Source organism: Sebastes fasciatus, chromosome 14 (genome assembly GCF_043250625.1).
Source record: "Sebastes fasciatus isolate fSebFas1 chromosome 14, fSebFas1.pri, whole genome shotgun sequence".
NCBI classification, from domain to species: domain Eukaryota; kingdom Metazoa; phylum Chordata; class Actinopteri; order Perciformes; family Sebastidae; genus Sebastes; species Sebastes fasciatus.
The window spans coordinates 22,919,719-22,944,512 of NC_133808.1; the positions used below are offsets into that span (position 1 = coordinate 22,919,719).

At 36.4% G+C, this 24,794-nt stretch overlaps 4 protein-coding genes and 1 pseudogene across 4 annotated transcripts; 4 read left to right on the forward strand and 1 right to left on the reverse strand.

Moving 5' to 3' along the window:
- The first annotated feature begins 2,377 nt into the window (after positions 1 to 2,377).
- Positions 2,378 to 3,636, forward strand: LOC141781939 (olfactory receptor 6C1-like). The gene has a single exon (XM_074657939.1). It carries the CDS (start codon positions 2,686 to 2,688, stop codon positions 3,634 to 3,636), a length of 951 nt encoding a protein of 316 aa, XP_074514040.1. The 5' UTR covers positions 2,378 to 2,685.
- Positions 3,637 to 5,872: 2,236 nt separating this feature from the next.
- Positions 5,873 to 8,128, forward strand: LOC141781941 (olfactory receptor 6C1-like). The gene has a single exon (XM_074657940.1). The coding sequence runs from the start codon at positions 7,178 to 7,180 to the stop codon at positions 8,126 to 8,128; it is 951 nt and encodes a 316-aa protein (XP_074514041.1). The 5' UTR covers positions 5,873 to 7,177.
- Positions 8,129 to 10,364: 2,236 nt separating this feature from the next.
- Positions 10,365 to 15,023, forward strand: LOC141782166 (olfactory receptor 6C1-like). The gene has a single exon (XM_074658222.1). The coding sequence runs from the start codon at positions 11,670 to 11,672 to the stop codon at positions 12,618 to 12,620; it is 951 nt and encodes a 316-aa protein (XP_074514323.1). The 5' UTR covers positions 10,365 to 11,669; the 3' UTR covers positions 12,621 to 15,023.
- Positions 15,024 to 15,266: 243 nt separating this feature from the next.
- Positions 15,267 to 16,998, forward strand: LOC141782167 (olfactory receptor 4B13-like; annotated as a pseudogene).
- A 931-nt stretch (positions 16,999 to 17,929) lies between these two features.
- Positions 17,930 to 22,899, reverse strand: LOC141781942 (uncharacterized). The gene is made up of 5 exons (XM_074657941.1): positions 22,854 to 22,899; positions 21,588 to 22,304; positions 19,297 to 20,637; positions 19,143 to 19,204; positions 17,930 to 18,508 (listed from the first exon to the last, which is right to left on the reverse strand). Exons 1-5 carry the CDS (start codon positions 22,897 to 22,899, stop codon positions 18,269 to 18,271), a joined length of 2,406 nt encoding a protein of 801 aa, XP_074514042.1. The 3' UTR covers positions 17,930 to 18,268.
- Positions 22,900 to 24,794: the final 1,895 nt, after the last annotated feature.

The following is a 24,794-nucleotide window of genomic DNA, read 5'->3' on the forward strand; positions in this document are numbered from 1 at the left end:
TTGCAGGTACAACATATGTGTTATAATCTTCTTATCCCATTAGCTGCAGGTTGACATGACGTCTAATACTTCAACATATTGAAATTAAAACTGTATTGTTATAGCTTGGTCGCTGTAATTAGTTTGGAAATGTGGAAATGGAGTTTTTAGTTTTAAATTCATCTAAAGCCTCTCCCTGCGAAAATGTGCACAAGTAGTCAACATCTTTAAATCTCTGTTGAGTATATTGCAGCAAACAATACTAAATGTTTGCTTAAATCAAACACCACCTCTATATTTTTTAACTCAAGATGAGACATTCAATGCTACTTTCAGGCTTTTGTAATCTGGAGATGGGTGAGTTACAATATTTGCATGCCTGTAGATCTCGAACACACTATTTTTAATTTGATTTACTCCCAGTTTATCATATTACATTACTCAGCATAGTAGTAGCTAATCATGTGCAAACCAATCAGCTGTTTTTTGAGTTGTTGCATACATTTTTTTATGTTGACAAATGCTTCTGTGAATTTTCCACAATGTCTTTAACCCTCTGAGACCCACAATAGACCTATTTTTGTCTTTCTCAGGGGGGTGGAGGTGGTCTTTAGGGGGAAATAGCAGGTCAACAGTATATGTCACATAGAAGTGGTGTACATGGTCTGAAAGCTGGTTTAATTTGAGATGCAGCTCAGCAATTAAGTGTATAAGAGCTTAGAACATTATGATCGAAGTATATGATGGCCATTCCCACGCTCTATCATGTCTCATAAGTTGTTGCAGCAATATTTGGGTTGATATCATTTGTTACACAGATTTAGTGCTAAATTTAATGAGTCTTTTACCTTTCGAGAATTGATAAAAATGATCAATAATCCCTACACAATACCACATTAAGACATCAATTTGGGGATCCACAAGAGTCTTGGCTTTACAGTTATATCCAATTTATGCAATTCCAAGACTGTTTAGGGACCCCAGTGTGCAGAAATATTCAAACACACCATTTTTAGAATAGGCAAAAATAACAAATTTATACTGCATTAAAAAGAAATGCATGGTTTGCCCAAAACTAAATACTGTATGATTATCATAAAGTGGGAATGTCTGTAAAGGGGAGACTCGTGGGTACCCACAGAACCCATTTTCAGTCACATATCATGAGGTCAGAAGTCAAGGGTCCCCTTTGAAAATGTCAATTTAAAAAAAAAAAAAGAGTCATAGTATAGTATGTCGAAAAATTTCATGAGAAAAAGTCATAGTATAGTATGTCGAAAGATTTCTTGAAAAAAAATTAGTATATTATGTCGAAAAATTGCACAAAAAGACATAGAATAGCATGTCGAAAAATTGCACCAAAAAAATGTCATAATATAGTATGTTGAAATTTTTTTGAGAAAAAGTCATAGTATAGCATGTCGAAAAATTTCATGAAAAAAAGTCATAGTATAGTATGTCAAAAGATTTCAAGAAAAAAAGTCATAGTATAGTATGACGAAAGATTTGATGAGAAAAAGTCATAGTTTAGTATGTCGAAAAATGTCATGAAAAGAAGTCAACTTTGACTATGTCACAAAAAAAAGTCATAGTATAGTATGTCGAAAATTTCATGGAAAAAAGTCAAAGTATAGTATGTCGAAAGATTTCACGAAAAAAATAGTCATAGGATAGTATGTCGAATTTTATTTTGAAAAAAAGTCATAGTATAGCATGTCGAAAAATTTCATGGAAAAAGTCCGACAACATAAACAATCCATGTGACAAAATTCAATACATATAATGTATGAGAAGATGGATCCAGGAGGATGTCAAGCAGCTTCCCGGCTTCGCCAAAGAGATAGAGCCTGAGCAACACAACCTCCTCTCTACCATGCAACCTAGAGAGAATACCAGATTTTTGTTTTTAGTTCACAGTTGCTTGATAATGTAAACGTATGTTTCTCATGTCATAAAGCGATAAATATGTCGAAATAATCATGAAAAAAGTTCAAAGTATATTATGTCAAAAAATGTCATGAAAAAAGTCATAGTACAATATGTTGTAACATTTCACAAAAATAAAGTCATAGGATAGTATGTCAAATTTTATTTTGAAAAAAAGTCATGTATAAGTATGTCGAAAATTTCATGGAAAAAAGTCACAGTATAATTTGTCAAAAAAATTTAAATGTTATAAGATAGTATGTCGAAAATATTAAAAAGTCATAGTATAGTATGTCAAAAAAAAGTCACAGTTTAGTATGTCGAAAAAAAATCATAGTGTAGTATGTCGAATTTTTGTAAAAAAAAAAAAGTCATGGTATAGTATGTAGAAAAATTTAAAAAGTCAATAATAGTATGTCGAAAAAATTAAAAAGTAATTGTAAAGTATGTCGAAAAAAAGTCATAGCATAGTATGTAAAATATGTAAAAGTCATAGTATCGCATTTCGTAAAAAGTCATAATATAGTCTGTCGAAAAAATTAAAAAAAGTCATGGTATAGTTAATTACTTCTCCACAGGTGTTAATGGAACAGAGTTTGAATTCCCAACTGTTGTGTTGTCAAAGCTGTTATAAATAGATGGTGTGGAGGGAAACCAGAGTCAGAGCAGACAGCACCTTAATACCCAACCCCTTACTCTGTAACCACCTAATGTATGCTGCAAACACTGGACAGGTACAAATTTTAAGATTTCAAAACTGTGAAAATTTGCCTTCTAATCATGGATAATGTTTCTGTTGTAAGAGTTTTCACTCTCTCAGGGATAAACGAAACAATGAATTACAGAATCGCTATCTTTTCAATCACTTTACTGTATTACTGTCTGATTTTGTTTGCCAATATCACCGTCATTATGATCATCATCTTCGATGAAAACCTGCATGAACCCATGTACATCTTATTGTGCAGTTTTTGCATGAATGGACTTTATGGGACCACAGGTTTCTACCCCAAATTCCTCGTAGATCTGTTGTCTTCTTCTCCCCAAATCTCATATGAAGGATGTCTTTTACAGGCTTTTGTCATGTACTCATTTGCTTGCTGTGAATTATCCATTCTAGCAGTCATGGCTTACGACAGATATCTGGCTATATGTCGACCACTTCACTACCTTTCTATCATGACTAAGAGGAGGCTCTCTGGGCTGATATGTTTCTCCTGGCTAACACCTTTAAGCATTTTCTCCATCATTATTTTTGTGACATCTACACTGAGGTTATGTGGTTCAAAAATTCAGAAACTGTTTTGTGCGAACTGGATAATTGTTAAACTTGCTTGCTCTGACAGTGTTTCAAGTGAAATCTTATCATATGCAACCATTATCATTTATGTGCTTCACGGGTTTTTCACTATTTGGACTTATATGCATATTATTAGAACTTGTGTGCGGTCCAAAGACGACAGGGTAAAGTTTATGCAGACATGTGTGCCCCATTTAGTCTCTTTAAGCACATTCCTCTTTGTAATAGTTTTTGATTTGATGTATATGCGATTTGGCTCCACAGATTTACCTCAAAGCCTTCAAAACTTCATCGCTATAGAATTTCTGCTTATTCCTCCTATGATGAATCCTCTAATATATGGATTTAAACTGACCAAAATACGAAACAGAATTTTAGGTTTAGTGTATGTTGAAAGAAAAATGACCTCTTCCATTAAATGTCAACTCTAATTTATGTATTCTTATTTTATTTTATTTAACATGGACAATACAGATAAACATGGTTTCATAGGAGTAAGTAATGCAACAGATGTGATGTTTTGTCTTTTTTAAACAATTTAATTTAATGTGAAAAAGACAAATTCTATGTATTTGCTTCAAGATATGTTATGATGTTTTCCTGAAAATGTCTGCAGAATGTCCCAGATTGTGTTTATGAGGACTGCAGGCCTCAATATATGCTTACTAACAAAGCGTTTAATTTATCAATTTAGATAATTTGATTTGTATGCTATATGTAATGTGAATGAATATATGTGTTTTGTTCTGCTCTTGTAACGTAATTAGTGTTTTGTAAGCCAAGAAATTAGTTGCACTACATCATATAACATACACACACTAGGGATGTCACAAGAACCGATACTTCGGTACCAAGTCGATGCAAAATTCAAAAAAAGTGACGGTACTTTTTTTCTACATTATATTTAATCTCTTTATTCAATTTTGGCTTTGCCGTGCTGTTTTATTTAATGTACACACGGTTTGGTTCAAGCATAGTATCGCAGAGCCTTCAGAACTTCATGGCCATAGAATTTCTTTTAATTCCTCCAGTTATTAATCCTCTGGTATATGGGTTAAAATCGACCAAAATTCGAAACAGAATTTTTGGTTTTATTCACAAACAGAAAGAAAGTGTCTAGCCAGTAGTCCGGGTAATTGACGTGTTCCTTCTCTCAACTCATCCATGCTTGAACAAGTGTTTCCAAATGTTTTTTTCCAAGACTTTTTCAAATGAATTCAGAATGTTTATGTGGGATAAAACGAAGCGTAATAACCACAGTGTTTATTTAATATAATTATTCCCTGCAAATCCATGTTCATGTCTGATTTCACTGAATCTATGAGCTATGTATATACATGACATACATGTCATGATGGCTAGTACTCCATTATTAAAATGTATTTCTTTTTTGTGTCCCGATCTTTTTCAAATTCATTATTTCAAAGGGGTCTACCTGTGTAACTTCATTGCAGGTACAACATATGTGTTATAATCTTCTTATCCCATTAGCTGCAGGTTGACATGACGTCTAATACTTCAACATATTGAAATTAAAACTGTATTGTTATAGCTTGGTCGCTGTAATTAGTTTGGAAATGTGGAAATGGAGTTTTTAGTTTTAAATTCATCTAAAGCCTCTCCCTGCGAAAATGTGCACAAGTAGTCAACATCTTTAAATCTCTGTTGAGTATATTGCAGCAAACAATACTAAATGTTTGCTTAAATCAAACACCACCTCTATATTTTTTAACTCAAGATGAGACATTCAATGCTACTTTCAGGCTTTTGTAATCTGGAGATGGGTGAGTTACAATATTTGCATGCCTGTAGATCTCAAACACACTATTTTTAATTTGATTTACTCCCAGTTTATCATATTACATTACTCAGCATAGTAGTAGCTAATCATGTGCAAACCAATCAGCTGTTTTTTGAGTTGTTGCATACATTTTTTTATGTTGACAAATGCTTCTGTGAATTTTCCACAATGTCTTTAACCCTCTGAGACCCACAATAGACCTATTTTTGTCTTTCTCAGGGGGGTGGAGGTGGTCTTTAGGGGGAAATAGCAGGTCAACAGTATATGTCACATAGAAGTGGTGTACATGGTCTGAAAGCTGGTTTAATTTGAGATGCAGCTCAGCAATTAAGTGTATAAGAGCTTAGAACATTATGATCGAAGTATATGATGGCCATTCCCACGCTCTATCATGTCTCATAAGTTGTTGCAGCAATATTTGGGTTGATATCATTTGTTACACAGATTTAGTGCTAAATTTAATGAGTCTTTTACCTTTCGAGAATTGATAAAAATGATCAATAATCCCTACACAATACCACATTAAGACATCAATTTGGGGATCCACAAGAGTCTTGGCTTTACAGTTATATCCAATTTATGCAATTCCAAGACTGTTTAGGGACCCCAGTGTGCAGAAATATTCAAACACACCATTTTTAGAATAGGCAAAAATAACAAATTTATATTGCATTAAAAAGAAATGCATGGTTTGCCCAAAACTAAATACTGTATGATTATCATAAAGTGGGAATGTCTGTAAAGGGGAGACTCGTGGGTACCCACAGAACCCATTTTCAGTCACATATCATGAGGTCAGAAGTCAAGGGTCCCCTTTGAAAATGGCAATTTAAAAAAAAAAAAAGAGTCATAGTATAGTATGTCGAAAAATTTCATGAGAAAGAGTCATAGTATAGTATGACGAAAGATTTGATGAGAAAAAGTCATAGTTTAGTATGTCGAAAAATGTCATGAAAAGAAGTCAACTTTGACTATGTCACGAAAAAAAGTCATAGTATAGTATGTCGAAAATTTCATGGAAAAAAGTCAAAGTATAGTATGTCGAAAGATTTCACGAAAAAAATAGTCATAGGATAGTATGTCGAATTTTATTTTGAAAAAAAGTCATAGTATAGCATGTCGAAAAATTTCATGGAAAAAGTCCGACAACATAAACAATCCATGTGACAAAATTCAATACATATAATGTATGAGAAGATGGATCCAGGAGGATGTCAAGCAGCTTCCCGGCTTCGCCAAAGAGATAGAGCCTGAGCAACACAACCTCCTCTTTACCATGCAACCTAGAGAGAATACCAGATTTTTGTTTTTAGTTCACAGTTGCTTGATAATGTAAACGTATGTTTCTCATGTCATAAAGCGATAAATATGTCGAAATAATCATGAAAAAAGTTCAAAGTATAGTATGTCAAAAAATGTCATGAAAAAAGTCATAGTACAATATGTTGTAACATTTCACAAAAATAAAGTCATAGGATAGTATGTCAAATTTTATTTTGAAAAAAAGTCATAGTATAGTATGTCGAAAATTTCATGGAAAAAAGTCACAGTATAATTTGTCAAAAAAATTAAAATATTATAAGATAGTATGTCGAAAATATTAAAAAGTCATAGTATAGTATGTCAAAAAAAAGTCACAGTTTAGTATGTCGAAAAAAAATCATAGTGTAGTATGTCGAATTTTTGTAAAAAAAAAAAAAGTCATTGTATAGTATGTAGAAAAATTTAAAAAGTCAATAATAGTATGTCGAAAAAATTAAAAAGTAATTGTAAAGTATGTCGAAAAAAAGCCATAGTATAGCATGTCAAAATTAAAAAAAAAAAGTCATGGTATAGCATGTAGAAAAAAAGTCATAGCATAGTATATAAAATATGTAAAAGTCATAGTATCGCATTTCGTAAAAAGTCATAATATAGTCTGTCGAAAAAATTTAAAAAAGTCATGGTATAGTTAATTACTTCTCCACAGGTGTTAATGGAACAGAGTTTGAATTCCCAACTGTTGTGTTGTCAAAGCTGTTATAAATAGATGGTGTGGAGGGAAACCAGAGTCAGAGCAGACAGCACCTTAATACCCAACCCCTTACTCTGTAACCACCTAATGTATGCTGCAAACACTGGACAGGTACAAATTTTAAGATTTCAAAACTGTGAAAATTTGCCTTCTAATCATGGATAATGTTTCTGTTGTAAGAGTTTTCACTCTCTCAGGGATAAACGAAACAATGAATTACAGAATCGCTATCTTTTCAATCACTTTACTGTATTACTGTCTGATTTTGTTTGCCAATATCACCGTCATTATGATCATCATCTTCGATGAAAACCTGCACGAACCCATGTACATCTTATTGTGCAGTTTTTGCATGAATGGACTTTATGGGACCACAGGTTTCTACCCCAAATTCCTCGTAGATCTGTTGTCTTCTTCTCCCCAAATCTCATATGAAGGATGTCTTTTACAGGCTTTTGTCATGTACTCATTTGCTTGCTGTGAATTATCCATTCTAGCAGTCATGGCTTACGACAGATATCTGGCTATATGTCGACCACTTCACTACCTTTCTATCATGACTAAGAGGAGGCTCTCTGGGCTGATATGTTTCTCCTGGCTAACACCTTTAAGCATTTTCTCCATCATTATTTTTGTGACATCTACACTGAGGTTATGTGGTTCAAAAATTCAGAAACTGTTTTGTGCGAACTGGATAATTGTTAAACTTGCTTGCTCTGACAGTGTTTCAAGTGAAATCTTATCATATGCAACCATTATCATTTATGTGCTTCACGGGTTTTTCACTATTTGGACTTATATGCATATTATTAGAACTTGTGTGCGGTCCAAAGACGACAGGGTAAAGTTTATGCAGACATGTGTGCCCCATTTAGTCTCTTTAAGCACATTCCTCTTTGTAATAGTTTTTGATTTGATGTATATGCGATTTGGCTCCACAGATTTACCTCAAAGCCTTCAAAACTTCATCGCTATAGAATTTCTGCTTATTCCTCCTATGATGAATCCTCTAATATATGGATTTAAACTGACCAAAATACGAAACAGAATTTTAGGTTTAGTGTATGTTGAAAGAAAAATGACCTCTTCCATTAAATGTCAACTCTAATTTATGTATTCTTATTTTATTTTATTTAACATGGACAATACAGATAAACATGGTTTCATAGGAGTAAGTAATGCAACAGATGTGATGTTTTGTCTTTTTTAAACAATTTAATTTAATGTGAAAAAGACAAATTCTATGTATTTGCTTCAAGATATGTTATGATGTTTTCCTGAAAATGTCTGCAGAATGTCCCAGATTGTGTTTATGAGGACTGCAGGCCTCAATATATGCTTACTAACAAAGCGTTTAATTTATCAATTTAGATAATTTGATTTGTATGCTATATGTAATGTGAATGAATATATGTGTTTTGTTCTGCTCTTGTAACGTAATTAGTGTTTTGTAAGCCAAGAAATTAGTTGCACTACATCATATAACATACACACACTAGGGATGTCACAAGAACCGATACTTCGGTACCAAGTCGATGCAAAATTCAAAAAAAGTGACGGTACTTTTTTTCTACATTATATTTAATCTCTTTATTCAATTTTGGCTTTGCCGTGCTGTTTTATTTAATGTACACACGGTTTGGTTCAAGCATAGTATCGCAGAGCCTTCAGAACTTCATGGCCATAGAATTTCTTTTAATTCCTCCAGTTATTAATCCTCTGGTATATGGGTTAAAATCGACCAAAATTCGAAACAGAATTTTTGGTTTTATTCACAAACAGAAAGAAAGTGTCTAGCCAGTAGTCCGGGTAATTGACGTGTTCCTTCTCTCAACTCATCCATGCTTGAACAAGTGTTTCCAAATGTTTTTTTCCAAGACTTTTTCAAATGAATTCAGAATGTTTATGTGGGATAAAACGAAGCGTAATAACCACAGTGTTTATTTAATATAATTATTCCCTGCAAATCCATGTTCATGTCTGATTTCACTGAATCTATGAGCTATGTATATACATGACATACATGTCATGATGGCTAGTACTCCATTATTAAAATGTATTTCTTTTTTGTGTCCCGATCTTTTTCAAATTCATTATTTCAAAGGGGTCTACCTGTGTAACTTCATTGCAGGTACAACATATGTGTTATAATCTTCTTATCCCATTAGCTGCAGGTTGACATGACGTCTAATACTTCAACATATTGAAATTAAAACTGTATTGTTATAGCTTGGTCGCTGTAATTAGTTTGGAAATGTGGAAATGGAGTTTTTAGTTTTAAATTCATCTAAAGCCTCTCCCTGCGAAAATGTGCACAAGTAGTCAACATCTTTAAATCTCTGTTGAGTATATTGCAGCAAACAATACTAAATGTTTGCTTAAATCAAACACCACCTCTATATTTTTTAACTCAAGATGAGACATTCAATGCTACTTTCAGGCTTTTGTAATCTGGAGATGGGTGAGTTACAATATTTGCATGCCTGTAGATCTCGAACACACTATTTTTAATTTGATTTACTCCCAGTTTATCATATTACATTACTCAGCATAGTAGTAGCTAATCATGTGCAAACCAATCAGCTGTTTTTTGAGTTGTTGCATACATTTTTTTATGTTGACAAATGCTTCTGTGAATTTTCCACAATGTCTTTAACCCTCTGAGACCCACAATAGACCTATTTTTGTCTTTCTCAGGGGGGTGGAGGTGGTCTTTAGGGGGAAATAGCAGGTCAACAGTATATGTCACATAGAAGTGGTGTACATGGTCTGAAAGCTGGTTTAATTTGAGATGCAGCTCAGCAATTAAGTGTATAAGAGCTTAGAACATTATGATCGAAGTATATGATGGCCATTCCCACGCTCTATCATGTCTCATAAGTTGTTGCAGCAATATTTGGGTTGATATCATTTGTTACACAGATTTAGTGCTAAATTTAATGAGTCTTTTACCTTTCGAGAATTGATAAAAATGATCAATAATCCCTACACAATACCACATTAAGACATCAATTTGGGGATCCACAAGAGTCTTGGCTTTACAGTTATATCCAATTTATGCAATTCCAAGACTGTTTAGGGACCCCAGTGTGCAGAAATATTCAAACACACCATTTTTAGAATAGGCAAAAATAACAAATTTATATTGCATTAAAAAGAAATGCATGGTTTGCCCAAAACTAAATACTGTATGATTATCATAAAGTGGGAATGTCTGTAAAGGGGAGACTCGTGGGTACCCACAGAACCCATTTTCAGTCACATATCATGAGGTCAGAAGTCAAGGGTCCCCTTTGAAAATGGCAATTTAAAAAAAAAAAAAGAGTCATAGTATAGTATGTCGAAAAATTTCATGAGAAAGAGTCATAGTATAGTATGACGAAAGATTTGATGAGAAAAAGTCATAGTTTAGTATGTCGAAAAATGTCATGAAAAGAAGTCAACTTTGACTATGTCACGAAAAAAAGTCATAGTATAGTATGTCGAAAATTTCATGGAAAAAAGTCAAAGTATAGTATGTCGAAAGATTTCACGAAAAAAATAGTCATAGGATAGTATGTCGAATTTTATTTTGAAAAAAAGTCATAGTATAGCATGTCGAAAAATTTCATGGAAAAAGTCCGACAACATAAACAATCCATGTGACAAAATTCAATACATATAATGTATGAGAAGATGGATCCAGGAGGATGTCAAGCAGCTTCCCGGCTTCGCCAAAGAGATAGAGCCTGAGCAACACAACCTCCTCTTTACCATGCAACCTAGAGAGAATACCAGATTTTTGTTTTTAGTTCACAGTTGCTTGATAATGTAAACGTATGTTTCTCATGTCATAAAGCGATAAATATGTCGAAATAATCATGAAAAAAGTTCAAAGTATAGTATGTCAAAAAATGTCATGAAAAAAGTCATAGTACAATATGTTGTAACATTTCACAAAAATAAAGTCATAGGATAGTATGTCAAATTTTATTTTGAAAAAAAGTCATAGTATAGTATGTCGAAAATTTCATGGAAAAAAGTCACAGTATAATTTGTCAAAAAAATTAAAATATTATAAGATAGTATGTCGAAAATATTAAAAAGTCATAGTATAGTATGTCAAAAAAAAGTCACAGTTTAGTATGTCGAAAAAAAATCATAGTGTAGTATGTCGAATTTTTGTAAAAAAAAAAAAAGTCATTGTATAGTATGTAGAAAAATTTAAAAAGTCAATAATAGTATGTCGAAAAAATTAAAAAGTAATTGTAAAGTATGTCGAAAAAAAGCCATAGTATAGCATGTCAAAATTAAAAAAAAAAAGTCATGGTATAGCATGTAGAAAAAAAGTCATAGCATAGTATATAAAATATGTAAAAGTCATAGTATCGCATTTCGTAAAAAGTCATAATATAGTATGTCGAAAAAATTTAAAAAAGTCATGGTATAGTTAATTACTTCTCCACAGGTGTTACTGGAACAGAGTTTGAATTCCCAACTGTTGTGTTGTCAAAGCTGTTATAAATAGATGGTGTGGAGGGAAACCAGAGTCAGAGCAGACAGCACCTTAATACCCAACCCCTTACTCTGTAACCACCTAATGTATGCTGCAAACACTGGACAGGTACAAATTTTAAGATTTCAAAACTGTGAAAATTTGCCTTCTAATCATGGATAATGTTTCTGTTGTAAGAGTTTTCACTCTCTCAGGGATAAACGAAACAATGAATTACAGAATCGCTATCTTTTCAATCACTTTACTGTATTACTGTCTGATTTTGTTTGCCAATATCACCGTCATTATGATCATCATCTTCGATGAAAACCTGCATGAACCCATGTACATCTTATTGTGCAGTTTTTGCATGAATGGACTTTATGGGACCACAGGTTTCTACCCCAAATTCCTCGTAGATCTGTTGTCTTCTTCTCCCCAAATCTCATATGAAGGATGTCTTTTACAGGCTTTTGTCATGTACTCATTTGCTTGCTGTGAATTATCCATTCTAGCAGTCATGGCTTACGACAGATATCTGGCTATATGTCGACCACTTCACTACCTTTCTATCATGACTAAGAGGAGGCTCTCTGGGCTGATATGTTTCTCCTGGCTAACACCTTTCTGCATTTTCTCCATCAGTATTTTTGTGACATCTACACTGAGGTTATGTGGTTCAAAAATTCAGAAACTGTTTTGTGCGAACTGGATAATTGTTAAACTTGCTTGCTCTGACAGTGTTTCAAGTGATATCCTCTCATATGCAACCATTATCATTTATGTGCTTCACGGGTTTTTCACTATTTGGACTTATATGCATATTATTAGAACTTGTGTGCGGTCCAAAGACGACAGGGTAAAGTTTATGCAGACATGTGTGCCCCATTTAGTCTCTTTAAGCACATTCCTCGTTGTAATAGTTTTTGATTTGATGTATATGCGACTTGGCTCCACAGATTTACCTCAAAGCCTTCAAAACTTCATCGCTATAGAATTTCTGCTTATTCCTCCTATGATGAATCCTCTAATATATGGATTTAAACTGACCAAAATACGAAACAGAATTTTAGGTTTAGTGTATGTTGAAAGAAAAATGACCTCTTCCATTAAATGTCAACTCTAATTTATGTATTCTTATTTTATTTTATTTAACAGGGACAATACAGATAAACATGGTTTCATAGGAGTAAGTAATGCAACAGATGTGATGTTTTTTGTTTTTTAAACAATTTAATTTAATGTGAAAAAGACAAATTCTATGTATTTGCTTCAAGATATGTTATGATGTTTTCCTGAAAATGTCTGCAGAATGTCCCAGATTGTGTTTATGAGGACTGCAGGCCTCAATATATGCTTACTAACAAAGCGTTTAATTTATCAATTTAGATAATTTGATTTGTATGCTATATGTAATGTGAATGAATATATGTGTTTTGTTCTGCTCTTGTAACGTAATTAGTGTTTTGTAAGCCAAGAAATTAGTTGCATTACATCATATCATAACATACACACACTAGGGATGTCACAAGAACCGATACTTCGGTACCAAGTCGATGCAAAATTCAAAAAAAGTGACGGTACTTTTTTTCTACATTACCGACGGTACCGTACGATGCCTGTAATTGTCATTGGTATTGATGTGACAGTGAGGAAAATTTTCCTACCGTTTAACAAACTTGTGACAACACCGGTGTTACCGATTACACCGGACATTTTACAAGAAAAGATGATGTCAACATGTGCAGAGCGCTGACTCTGATCTGTACCGTCGGGTGGCGGTGTGTCTGGCCTCTCCAGTAGCGCTTGTGCTGCGGGGGTCTACCTGGCGCCGCTGCTCCGTGCACACCAGCTGTGACGGCTCCATCCACCTCTTGGCGATTAACTCATTAATGTTATGGTTCTCTTATAGCATTGGGATTAAACGTGAAATATTGCCAAATAGTTGCGTTTGCTTTTCGCTTCGACAATAAATCCTCTGCCTCCTGCTCCTGCTACTCTGAGCTGACGGACACTACATACTGACCGTGAATGCATCTGGTCTGACTATCGATTGATAGCATGCCGCTGATACGCCAAAATGAACAAAATGGGTCAATTCTTTTTATTTATTACTTAAAGGCTACATGCCTCTGTTTTTTGTAATGTTCAAATGTTTTTATTAAAAGAGTGCGTGTTGAATTACATGGGATTTATTGTTGTTGTTTTTTTTCTACCGTGGTATGGAATTGGGTATCGAGAATCGTAGAAATTCACTGGTATTGGTATCGACTACTAGATTTCTGGTACCGTGACATCCCTAACACACACACACACCTCTTATGCATATCGGAAGATTTTTTTTCTGTGTAGAAGATTAATAAATAAACTGTTGTCTTAAATATGGAGCTTTTTTGGGGGTTTCATTGTGAATGTAATTACTATAATATATTATTTTTTTAATTTGATGTCTATGGTGACTCAAAAGGCAACTCATGTCCCATGGTAGATACTCACCTGCTGTTGGTGTCTGACTCCTTGTGATGTGCAAAGGGAGGAAACACCCAGTTTTATCAATATGATTAAATCAGTAGTAACTCCAGATGAGACTGGCTCCAAAAAACTAACTGCTCCAGTTGACATTAATAAAGAGCTTTTTGACATAACTATAAAGGTTTTTCACCGAGGTTACCTGTATTGCCTTCATCCCATAATATGGTTTTCATCAAGAATTATTTTATCTGTTTGGGCTCAATAATTATTTTGCAAAAATGTTGAAAACAACCATTTTCACTCACCTTCTCATGCACCATGATGTCATTGTCCAACACTACCAGCCTTTTCTGTTCTGTCTTTGTAACTTAAAAGAGGTTAGTGACATTTACTTAAATAATTACACCAGAATCAGGATCATTTCACTCAGGATCTATGCTGCTGATGAGGTTGTACTCACTGGGTTTAGCAGTGTCTCCAGAGTGGCTCAATGGCACCGTGAACGCCATTTTGGTTGTCGGCCAAGCTCCTTTAATGACTCGAAGTTACACAATGCGGAACTTTAAACTGGTTACATAACAGTCTCAATATAATACTGATGCCTCTATAATAATATTGAAAGATAAAAAGGATAATTAAGTTATTCCCGTAATTCTTGAAAGCTGTTACCTGACCTCAGGGCACTAAAGTGCCGAGGCTCTTAGTGCTGTGGTTAAACTCAAAGCTCACAGATGAGAAACACAACAAAACTATTACCCGTTCTGACCTCCTCCTCGTTTTACGCCTATCTACATTCATATCTACATGTGAATAAGACCAAATGAAAATGACATTTAATGCAAATTAATATGTACTTGAATTGATGTATTGTGATTTGCTAACATATGTTCTAATAACAGGAAGTTGTTGACATAAATTAAATCAAAGCAAGTTAAAATAATTAGAAGCTGTAGATCGAAACCTTCCCTTTATATTAATCACTTGGCAAGATCTTGCCAGCCTACATATGGATTATTACTATATATGCATATTATACATCCCCAGAGATCGTAAATAGAAATATATTAATTTTAGATTTCGATATTTGTTTTTAATCTACATGGTGTATTACAAAAACAACAAACATAAATTGATTAATTTTGTTAAACATGCTTAGAACATTACTTGATTTGTGTGTATATAAAACAACTCAAATCACTGTTCACTACGCCCAAGAACTCCGTAGCAGCCATCAGATTAAGAGACTCAATTGATTAATATCAGATTTTGAAGTTTTTCCAAAACTGGGTGGCATCCTAAATTGAATAATTAAATTGGATATAAGGTTGAATTTTGATATTAAAACTAATTGTGCGTGAAATCTGAAGCTGAGTGTCATCACTCTCCTTCACATTTGATGACAATCAATGGGTTTATGATTTTTATTTTGAGTTATTAATTATAGATACGTATTTTGATACTAATTAATGATTGGTTATTAATCTGCTCTAAGCAATATTGCTACTATATTGGTAATCACTTCTACATTAACTTCGTTGTGTAACTTTGAGTTTGAATTCCCAGTTGAATTGTTGTTGTCGCCGAAGCTGTTATAATAGAAGGTGTAGAGGGAGAACAGACTCTGATGGGTGTGTAGCTACAGCACAGTATAACCTCGTACTCTGTTATCATTCGTGCCATGACTCTGGGAAATGTAAAGACACAGGTGGGAAAATTAGGTATCTGATCATGGATAATGTTTCTGTTGTAAGAAGTTTCATTTTATCAGGGTTAAACGAGACACATAATTACAGAGCGACTCTTTTCTCATTAACTTTACTGTATTACTGTCTGATTTAGTTTTTTAATATCACCGTCATTATGATCATCATCTTCGATGAAAACCTGCATGAACCCATGTACATCTTATTGTGCAGTTTTTTCATGAATGGACTTTATGGGACTGCAGGTTTCTACCCCAAATTCCTCATAGATCTGTTGTCTTCTTCTCCCCAAATCTCATATGAAGGATGTCTTTTACAGGCTTTTGTCATGTACTCATTTGCTTGCTGTGATTTATCCATTCTAGCAGTTATGGCTTACGACAGATATCTGGCTATATGTCGACCACTTCACTACCTTTCTATCATGACTAAGAGGAGGCTCTCTGGGCTGATATGTTTCTCCTGGCTAACACCTTTCTGCGTTTGCTCCTTCAATGTTCTGCTGACATCAACATTAACATTATGCGGTACAAACATTGAGAGACTGTTTTGTGCGAATTGGGTGATTGTTAAACTTGCTTGCTCTGACAATAACACACTTTCAAACAGTGTTGCTGCGTATATTACAATTCTCATTTATGTGTCTAATGGTGTTTTCACAGTTTGGACTTATATGCATATTATTAGAACTTGTGTGCGGTCCAAAGATGACAGGGTAAAGTTTATGCAGACATGTGTGCCCCATTTTGCCTCTTTAAGCACTTTCGCAGTTGCAAAAGGTTTTGATTTGATGTATATACGATTTGGCTCCAGAGATATACCTCAAAGTGTTCAAAACTTCATCGCTATAGAGTTTCTGCTTATTCCTCCTTTCATATATCCTCTAATATATGGATTTAAACTGACCAAAATACGAAACAGAATTTTAAGTTTAGTGTATTTTGAAACAAAAATGACCTCTTCCATTAAAATTCAACTTTAATTTATGTATTCTTAATTTTTTTTATTTAACAGGGACAATACAGATAAACATTGTTCCCTCATAGATGGAAGTAATGCAATGTATGTAATGTTATGATGTATATATGGCATCTGACAGAAGCTAAGATGTGGATTCCGTCCCCAATGAGGCAGTTACATTTAATGTGACTAAGAAAATTTCAATGTATTTGCAAGATATGTTATGTTTTCCTGAAAATGTCTGCAGAATGACCCAGTTTGTGTTTATGAGGACTGAAGGCCTCAATATATGCTTACTAACAAAGCGTTTAATTTATCAATTTTGATCATTTGATTTGTATGCTATATTTAATGAATATACATTTTTTGTTTTGCCCTTGTAATGCAATTAGTGTTTTGTAAGCAAAAAAATGTGTTGCACTTCATCATATCATAACATACACACACCTTTCTTACACATATCAGAAGATGTATTCTCTGTGTAGAAGATTAAAAAAGAAATCGTTGTCTTAAACATGATAGCTTTTGTTTGGGCCTCATTGTAAATGTAATTAATAGAATATTTACATCATAGCATAAAGCAGCCTTTACATTTTCACACCAGCTGAATCTTGATGACTATCAGAGTTATTTACTGAGACAAAGCTCCTCTGAAGCCACATTATACAACTGCTTTCACGGGCTGAATGAGTATATTTATCTTCATTCATGCAAATATTCCAAGTAAAGCTACACCTTAAACCTGCAGTAGGCAGAATGTTTTTGTCATCATTGAGCAAAAATTCCATAATAACCTTTCAGCATATTGTAATTCAAGTGTTTTGAGAGAAAACTAGACTCCTGCACCTCCTCATGGCTCTGTTTTCAGGCTTTAGAAAATCTAGCCTCTGACAGGAGAGTTTGGCCAATCACAGGTCATTTCAGAGAGAGAGAGCGTTCCTATTGAGCGTTCATTCAACGGAGGCAGCTGTCAATCACTCGCATACTCAGATCAAACGGTCAAACTAGGCAGCGCTAATCAAATATGAATCAATATTCTGTTACTGTAATATCTATTTCTCGCCTCAAATATTTTCAGAAACATCTTGTAGTGTACAAGATGTTTCTGAAAATATTTGAGGATAGTACAGTAACAGAATATTGATTCATATTTGATCTGCGCTGCCTAGTTTGACCCTTTGATCGGAGTTCGTGAGTGATTGACAGCTGCTCAGAGACGGTAGGCTCCAGCTCGGCTCTGATTGGTTGTTTTCCTCTGTGAAATCTTGCAGTAGCCATTAGGAGCACTGGAGGACACCACAGGACACGTGATTTTTTTCAGATAAACTGCACTACTGTCAGGATATAGTGACCGTTTTATAAAAATATTTGTTTTAATCATATTTGCTCCATTCTTGCCTACTGCTGCTTTAAAGGTTTAGAATCATTTCAACCTAATTACATTTAAAGAATAAACATCCACACAGATGTTTTCATTTATTTAGTTTGATCAGACATGATGTGGACAAGAACAGACCTTGCTTGATTGAGAAATAACTTATGGATTCACACTGAAATCCGCTCCCCATCCATCATAGGTCTTATCCCAGGAGTTTTATTTCCATGGTGACTCAAAAGGCATCTCACGTCTCCTAGATACTCACTTGCCTTTGGTGTCCGACTTCATTTTCCCCTGCTGAAGCCTGGCTCTTTGGACCAGTAAGCTGCCCACTAGAGCCCCAGCTGCAGCCCCAACAGCTGACCTGGTAGTCATCCCTGTAGCCACCCTTGAGGAGCCAGTAAGGGCCCCAAATGCAGCTCCCAGCGCAACGCCTCCTGCCCTCAGCAACGACGGAGTCCAGTCAGCCTCAAGTTGCCACACTTGGTTAGCAGTCTCTCTCTATGAACCCAATAAGAATCACTCTATTAGTATAGCAGGCTACCAACATTCAGCAATATCAAGTGCACCGTATCTTACACATGATTAAAATATGACATTTTCTGTAGCACCAGTTGGTCCAAAATTTCCAATCCCGTATAGAGTACGTCAAGATTTGAAAAGCAGTCTATAATTTGCTGGATACATTCACGTTCCCCAGAGGAAACATCTTTGTGATGTGCAAAGGGATGAAACACTCCAGAACACACAGTTTTATCAATATGGTTAAATTAGTGGTAACTCCTGGCTTCAGAAAACGAAGGCTACAATATTGTAACCATAGTTCTACAAGCACAGGCGGAGCCCTCTACTGGACACTATGGGTAATGCTCTCCTCCAATCACGAGCATGCATTCACCCACTCAAAATTAGTATAAGCATAGCTGACCAATCAGGATGTACCTACCCAAATATGTGCGGACCCCTTCAGCGAGCAGCGTGGGAGCAATAGGGCCCCCTTGGTAGAGGGCTCCGCCTGTGCTTATATAACTAGGGTTACACTATTGTAACCTTCGTTCTAAGGTTCGTTCGTTCCTCTACTGGACGCTATGGGTACAGTGGGTGGAGCCCGATGAATGTACGCCCTGTCACTCACCTTCTCATGTAGCATGATGTCATTGTCCAACACTACCAGCCTTTTCTGTTCTCTCTCTGTAACTTAAAGAGGTTAGTGACATTTACTTAAATATTTACACCAGACTCAGGATCATTTCACTCAGGATCTGTGCTGCTGATGAGGTTGTACTCACTGGTTTTAGTAGTGTCTCCATAGTGGCTCAATGGCACCGTGAACGCCCATTTTTGTTGTCGGGCGAGCTCCTCTAATGACTCGAGGTCCGTCATTGTCTTCCTGTGGTGGTAACTTTTGTTAAAATGCACAGTTTTCGTTTCAGTTTCTTTTCCCTGATAGTGCCTCTGCATCCCTTCGATTGTGGCCTTCAACACCTTCTTTGTATCTTCATTTTCTCTCTTGAGCTGTTCAATTGTCTCTTGAAGCTCTTCTGCTTCTCTTTTGTGATTCATCATCATCTGATCCATCTCTTTATCTTTCTTCTCACACTTTTTCTTAAAGGCTGCCGTCTCTTGCTCTTGTTCCTTCACTCTTTCCTCGAGCACTTCCTTTTCCAGCTCACTGCTTTGCTTTGTAGCTTTAATCACATCATCTTTCACAGCACATCTTTCACTCAGGCTTGTTGTCAGTCTGTCTTTCCCCATCATGACTTGTTTGAGCTGGTTGTTCTCCCGCTCAGCCTCCACTAATCTTTTGCCAATCTCTTCTTCATAGTCTTTCTTTTCCCTCTCTTCTGACTCCCTCGCCGCTTTCAGAGCTTCAATCTGCTCTTCTTTCTCTTCAGCTGTTTTAATCATGTCCTCTACTATTCTCTCCTTCTCCTCGGCTGCTTGCCTCAGCAGATCGTTGTCCCTCCTCGCCTTCTTGAGCTGTTTTGCTTTCTTTTGGGAACTTTGATCCAGTTTCCTGTTGCTTTCATGGAGTTTCATAAAACTACGCAACAACAGTCCGGTATCATTCCCCACCTCCGTTTCCTCAATCTTCGCCAGCAGTTCTCTAACCTGAATGTCTCCGACCTTGTTTGAGTTATCGAAAACATGATATCTGTTTCCACATTTGTCCACCAACCACTGAAGAGCGGGCCATCTCTCGATGTGCTCCTCGATGGGAGTGACTCCCAGTTTGTCTCCCCAAGTGAACAACACGATGACTCGCGTCCACCCACAAGCTCCAAGCAAGCTCAAGTGTTCCTCCGCTTTCAACCGGTCCGTTTCAGTGAACGTTTCATCGCTGCGTACGACCACCAGGACAGCGTGGGGACACAGAGATGCACTGTGGGTAATGTGCTGTTGTACCTCCGGTGGAGTTTCCTCTGAGCAGTATCTCCCATACCAGCCGGGAGCCTCGACCACAGTGACACGCTTCTTGTGAACGTCACCGCGTCTCTCGGTGCACTGTGGTGTCGGAAGTGCAGCAGGAAACACTTCCTCTCCGAGAATGGCATTTCCAGCCGAGCTCTTCCCAACCTGCTTTGGTCCCACGATGAGAACTCGAAGCGTTGAGATCGGAGGAGATTCTCCTGGATTTAAAAAAAACAAATGCAGGATTTAGGCTACGATATTATCTTGGAATAATCTCATGTTTGGATGCACTTTGAAAAATGGCGGTTAGGAAAGGTAAGGGGAACTCGAACTCTTTCAAAAGGGGTAAGCTTTGTTTTAAAGGACCAGTGTGTAGAATTTAGTGGCATCTAGCGTTGAGGTTGCAGATAACTGAATACCCCTCCGCTCACCCCTCCCTTTCCAAGCGTGTCGGAGAAACTACGGTGGCCTTCAGGTAACGTAAAAACACAAATGTCCCTCTCTAGAGTTGGTGTTTGGTTTGTCCGTTCTGGGCTATTCATGGCGGAGCAAGATTGCGGACTCCGTGAAGAGGACCCGCTCCCTTTGTAGATATAAGCAGCTCATTCTAAGCTAACAAAAAACATAGTTATGAATATAATAATTCCATTTCTGCTAATAGATCCCCCTAAATCCTACACACTGGCCCTTTAAGAAACTTATGTTATTTGATATTACTTGGTAGAACCATACAATTATTAAGTTTGAGAGTATATCTAACTGTAACTTTACCTGCATTAACTGAGTTTTGGCCACTGTGGGGCAGCAAAAACAAGCTGAGAACGCAACACAGTATGATGTATTACCACCATTTATTTTTTTAGCTCAGTTTTTGGTCCCCACCAACTACTGAGAGAGATATCTCGCTCTCTATCTGCCTTTTTTGCAAAAGCTACACTCTTAGAGCAGTGAAAGTGAATCAAAACAGTAAATTTGCAGGCCAGAAAATCAAAACAATGAGCTGAAAGAAGCTAAAAAGCTTTGTAAAGCTGAGGGGAACTGCAGTCAGGTGATAATTCTTTGAAGGTTCATCACAACGAGTTGATCAGAAAGACTCTTTTCACATTACACAGTAATTTGATCCAGTGTTATTATAAAACTTTTGATTGATTGATTAATTGAAGCTTACCCATTAGATATCGGAGTGTGTTTCTGGCCGTCTGCACATTCGTTCGTCTTAGAATCGCCCTCTCTTCTACATCTTTCCTTTCCCTCCCAGTTATTCTAGAGACTTCCTCATTCGTAGTCACATAACCAACTCCTCCTGCCTTTAGGTTTCCTGCAACCATTGCATCAATCTTCTCCAAAAGTTCTGCAACCTGAACATCATCATCTTCTCCCCAAACGCTCGTGTCTAAAAGGTGGTATCTGTGTCCACAACTCTCCAAAACCGCTTTGAGACACCTGCGTCTTGCAGTGTAGCCCTCTACGGACGACCCTCTCAGTCTCTCACATCTGGTGAATAGTACCAGAGTGTTTCTCCACACCGTGTCGTTAAGCAGCTCAAGAGGTCCCTCGACTGTCCATTCCCTGCCTCGGTGAGGGCTGATGGGTATGACCATGAGGAAGGCATGAGGTCCTGGCGGGCACACGGACATGCAGGTTGCCATGTTGTCGTTCACCAGGCCGGGGTCTCGGACAGAGTAGTGGATCCACCTTTCAGGGCTGTTGACGATAACAACTGTACGGCTGTCGTCGAGAACACCCTGTCTCCTAACACACATCTTCACGTCTCTGCTGGTATCAAACATCTGTCGGCCGAGGATGGCGTTTCCTGTCAAACTCTTTTGCAGCCAGTCGTGCCCCAAGAGGACAATCCTCAGCTCCTGAAGACGGTGTTTGACCCCTGGCAGAAGACAAGATTATTCAGCCGCATGCAAATATGTCATCATATCATAGTATAAATAAATAAAAGCAAAAATAGAGCTTCTTAAATATACATTAAATAAATAAAGATTTATTAAAATATCTAAAAACTTGGAAGGACTTTGGAAACAATTTCTAATTCATTTTGAAAATTGAAAGTTCATTCTGGACCTTGGAAACAGTAGTTGATGAGGATTGTGTGATACAATTGAAAGCTCCAGAACAGCAGATTGTTTTGTTGTTTTCAAAGGTCAAGAATGAACTTTCAGTCTCAACTTGTAAACCAGCATGGATGAGAAGTCTCAGAAAAACTGGAAATTTGAACATGACAACAGGGCATACTTTATCTGCTGAGGAAAGCTCCAAGACAGCAACTAGACATAGACCTTACTGTGAGATCATTTAGTCAGGTCTGTGTTCTTGTTCGCTCTTCTTTGACGACCATAAAGCTATATAACTGTGATATAACTGTCAAAAAGACACAATGATTACTATTTATACTCTATTAAGTGTAAATTCAACATCCTACCTTTCCGTGTCTGTCCTCTGCAGCCCACTGAAATCCTTTCTTCCATCTTTTATTCTGTCAAATATGTCTTCAAATACCACATTGTTAGTCCTCAATGTACACCTGCGCTTTAATGTTTGACTCAGCCTTCTGTCTGATAAGTGGTCAAAGTCCTGCCAACCCAACCAGTCATATAACTCTATAACCACATATAATCTTTCTATAGATATCAGATGTAATTATCACAAACAGTGAAACAATACTATATAACATAAAGATACTATATTACATTTTGTCTTTTGAATCTTATTCACTGAGCAGTGTTTTGTGTTGCAGACAGTAAACAGCCAGCGGAGGGCACTCTTACCCTTTATCCTCCATAAATGGCCGACCTGCAGTCTGATGTCCCATTGGACTGAAAAAGGACATTTTGCCACCATTTTGGACTGAAAACGCTTATTATATTTATAGTATTTTATTGTTCATCACAGGCAATTTCAATAAAATATGACAATAGAATACATATTAATACATACAATCTAGTTTTACTTTTGTACGGCACTTTTTAGGCGGATGTTTTACTGGCGTCCGTAAGTCACTTTCAGTCCAAAATGGCGGAAGCGTAGCTTTGCTGCTTGGCTTTTATGTTGCAATAGAAAGAACAATTGACTTTCACTTCTTGGCAATATACATTATTTGATTTGTTCGACAGTTCCTCACCCCGAAAACAAACGCCAGTCGTTCCAAGGCCAATTACTCTGACAATATACACAATACACATTGCAATGAGCAGAACATGGCTAATTATTATGCAGAATGACTGCGATCGGTTGTAAGAAAAGATTTCGTTAGTCAAAGATATAGTTCCGCAGGCGGAAATCTGCTGGAATCGAGGTCTGTCTGAATATTTTTTTCCCCCGCTCGAATGTTCTGCAGGGGTGTGCAAGCATTCATAAGAACCCACAAAATCAGCTTTTATAAATTTCTATGCAAATTTTTCGGACGAAAATCCGTGCTTGGTGTGAAACAGGTTTTTCCCAAAATTTTAGTCATGCATATTTGATATTTTATAGAAAAACTTGTGACTTGAAACTAAGTTTTCCGGGGCTTTAAAGGAACAGTGTGTAGCATTTAGGGGGATCTATTGACAGAAATTGAATATAATATTAGTAAGTATGTTTTCTTTAGTGTATAATCACCTGAAATAAGAGTTGTGTTTTCGTTACCTTACAATGAGCCTTTTATATCTATATGCGGAGCGGGTCCTCTTCACGGAGCCAGCAGCCATGTTTCTACAGTAGCCCAGAACGGACAAACCAAACACCGGCTCTAGAGAGGGCCATTCGCGTTTTCGGCCACCGTACTTCTCCTACACGCTTGACACACGGGAGAAGTTTTAGCTGGTTGCAATCTGCAACTTCACCCCTAGATGCCGCCAAATCCTGCCAAACACTGCACCTTTAAAGAAAAGAAGTCACGATATTTGAACAGCAAGTACAGCGTTAACAAAAGCACGAATCACACTTTTTCAGCTTCCTCAGAAAAGCCTTTTTATTCAGGTTCAAATTCAGAGTTAATGCCACAGCTGTTGCATTGCCAATCTGTAAAAAGAGTCCCTGAGTCAGAATTAACTCGATTCAGTGACTGTGCAATAGTGCACATCATGCAAAAAGTAACCGACTACAGTAAGAAAAACCATGATTAATTACAAAGTTGGAAAAATGCTTTGTAAGCATCATCTGTGCATGACTACGGCCTTCTGTCTGTGGCTTTAATTAGAAGAGAGGCATCACTGAAGGCATTTACAGCTCCAAACCTGAAAGGTGAGCTGGTGTCAGGTATAACCTTTTGCAGATAATTTCAGAAACTACACCCTCCGGAGGCCTGCTCAGTTTAAATCTTTTTCTGCTGTAGCTTTTTTCCATCAGTGGTACATTTGGTTGCAGCCTGAACGCCAAGGCC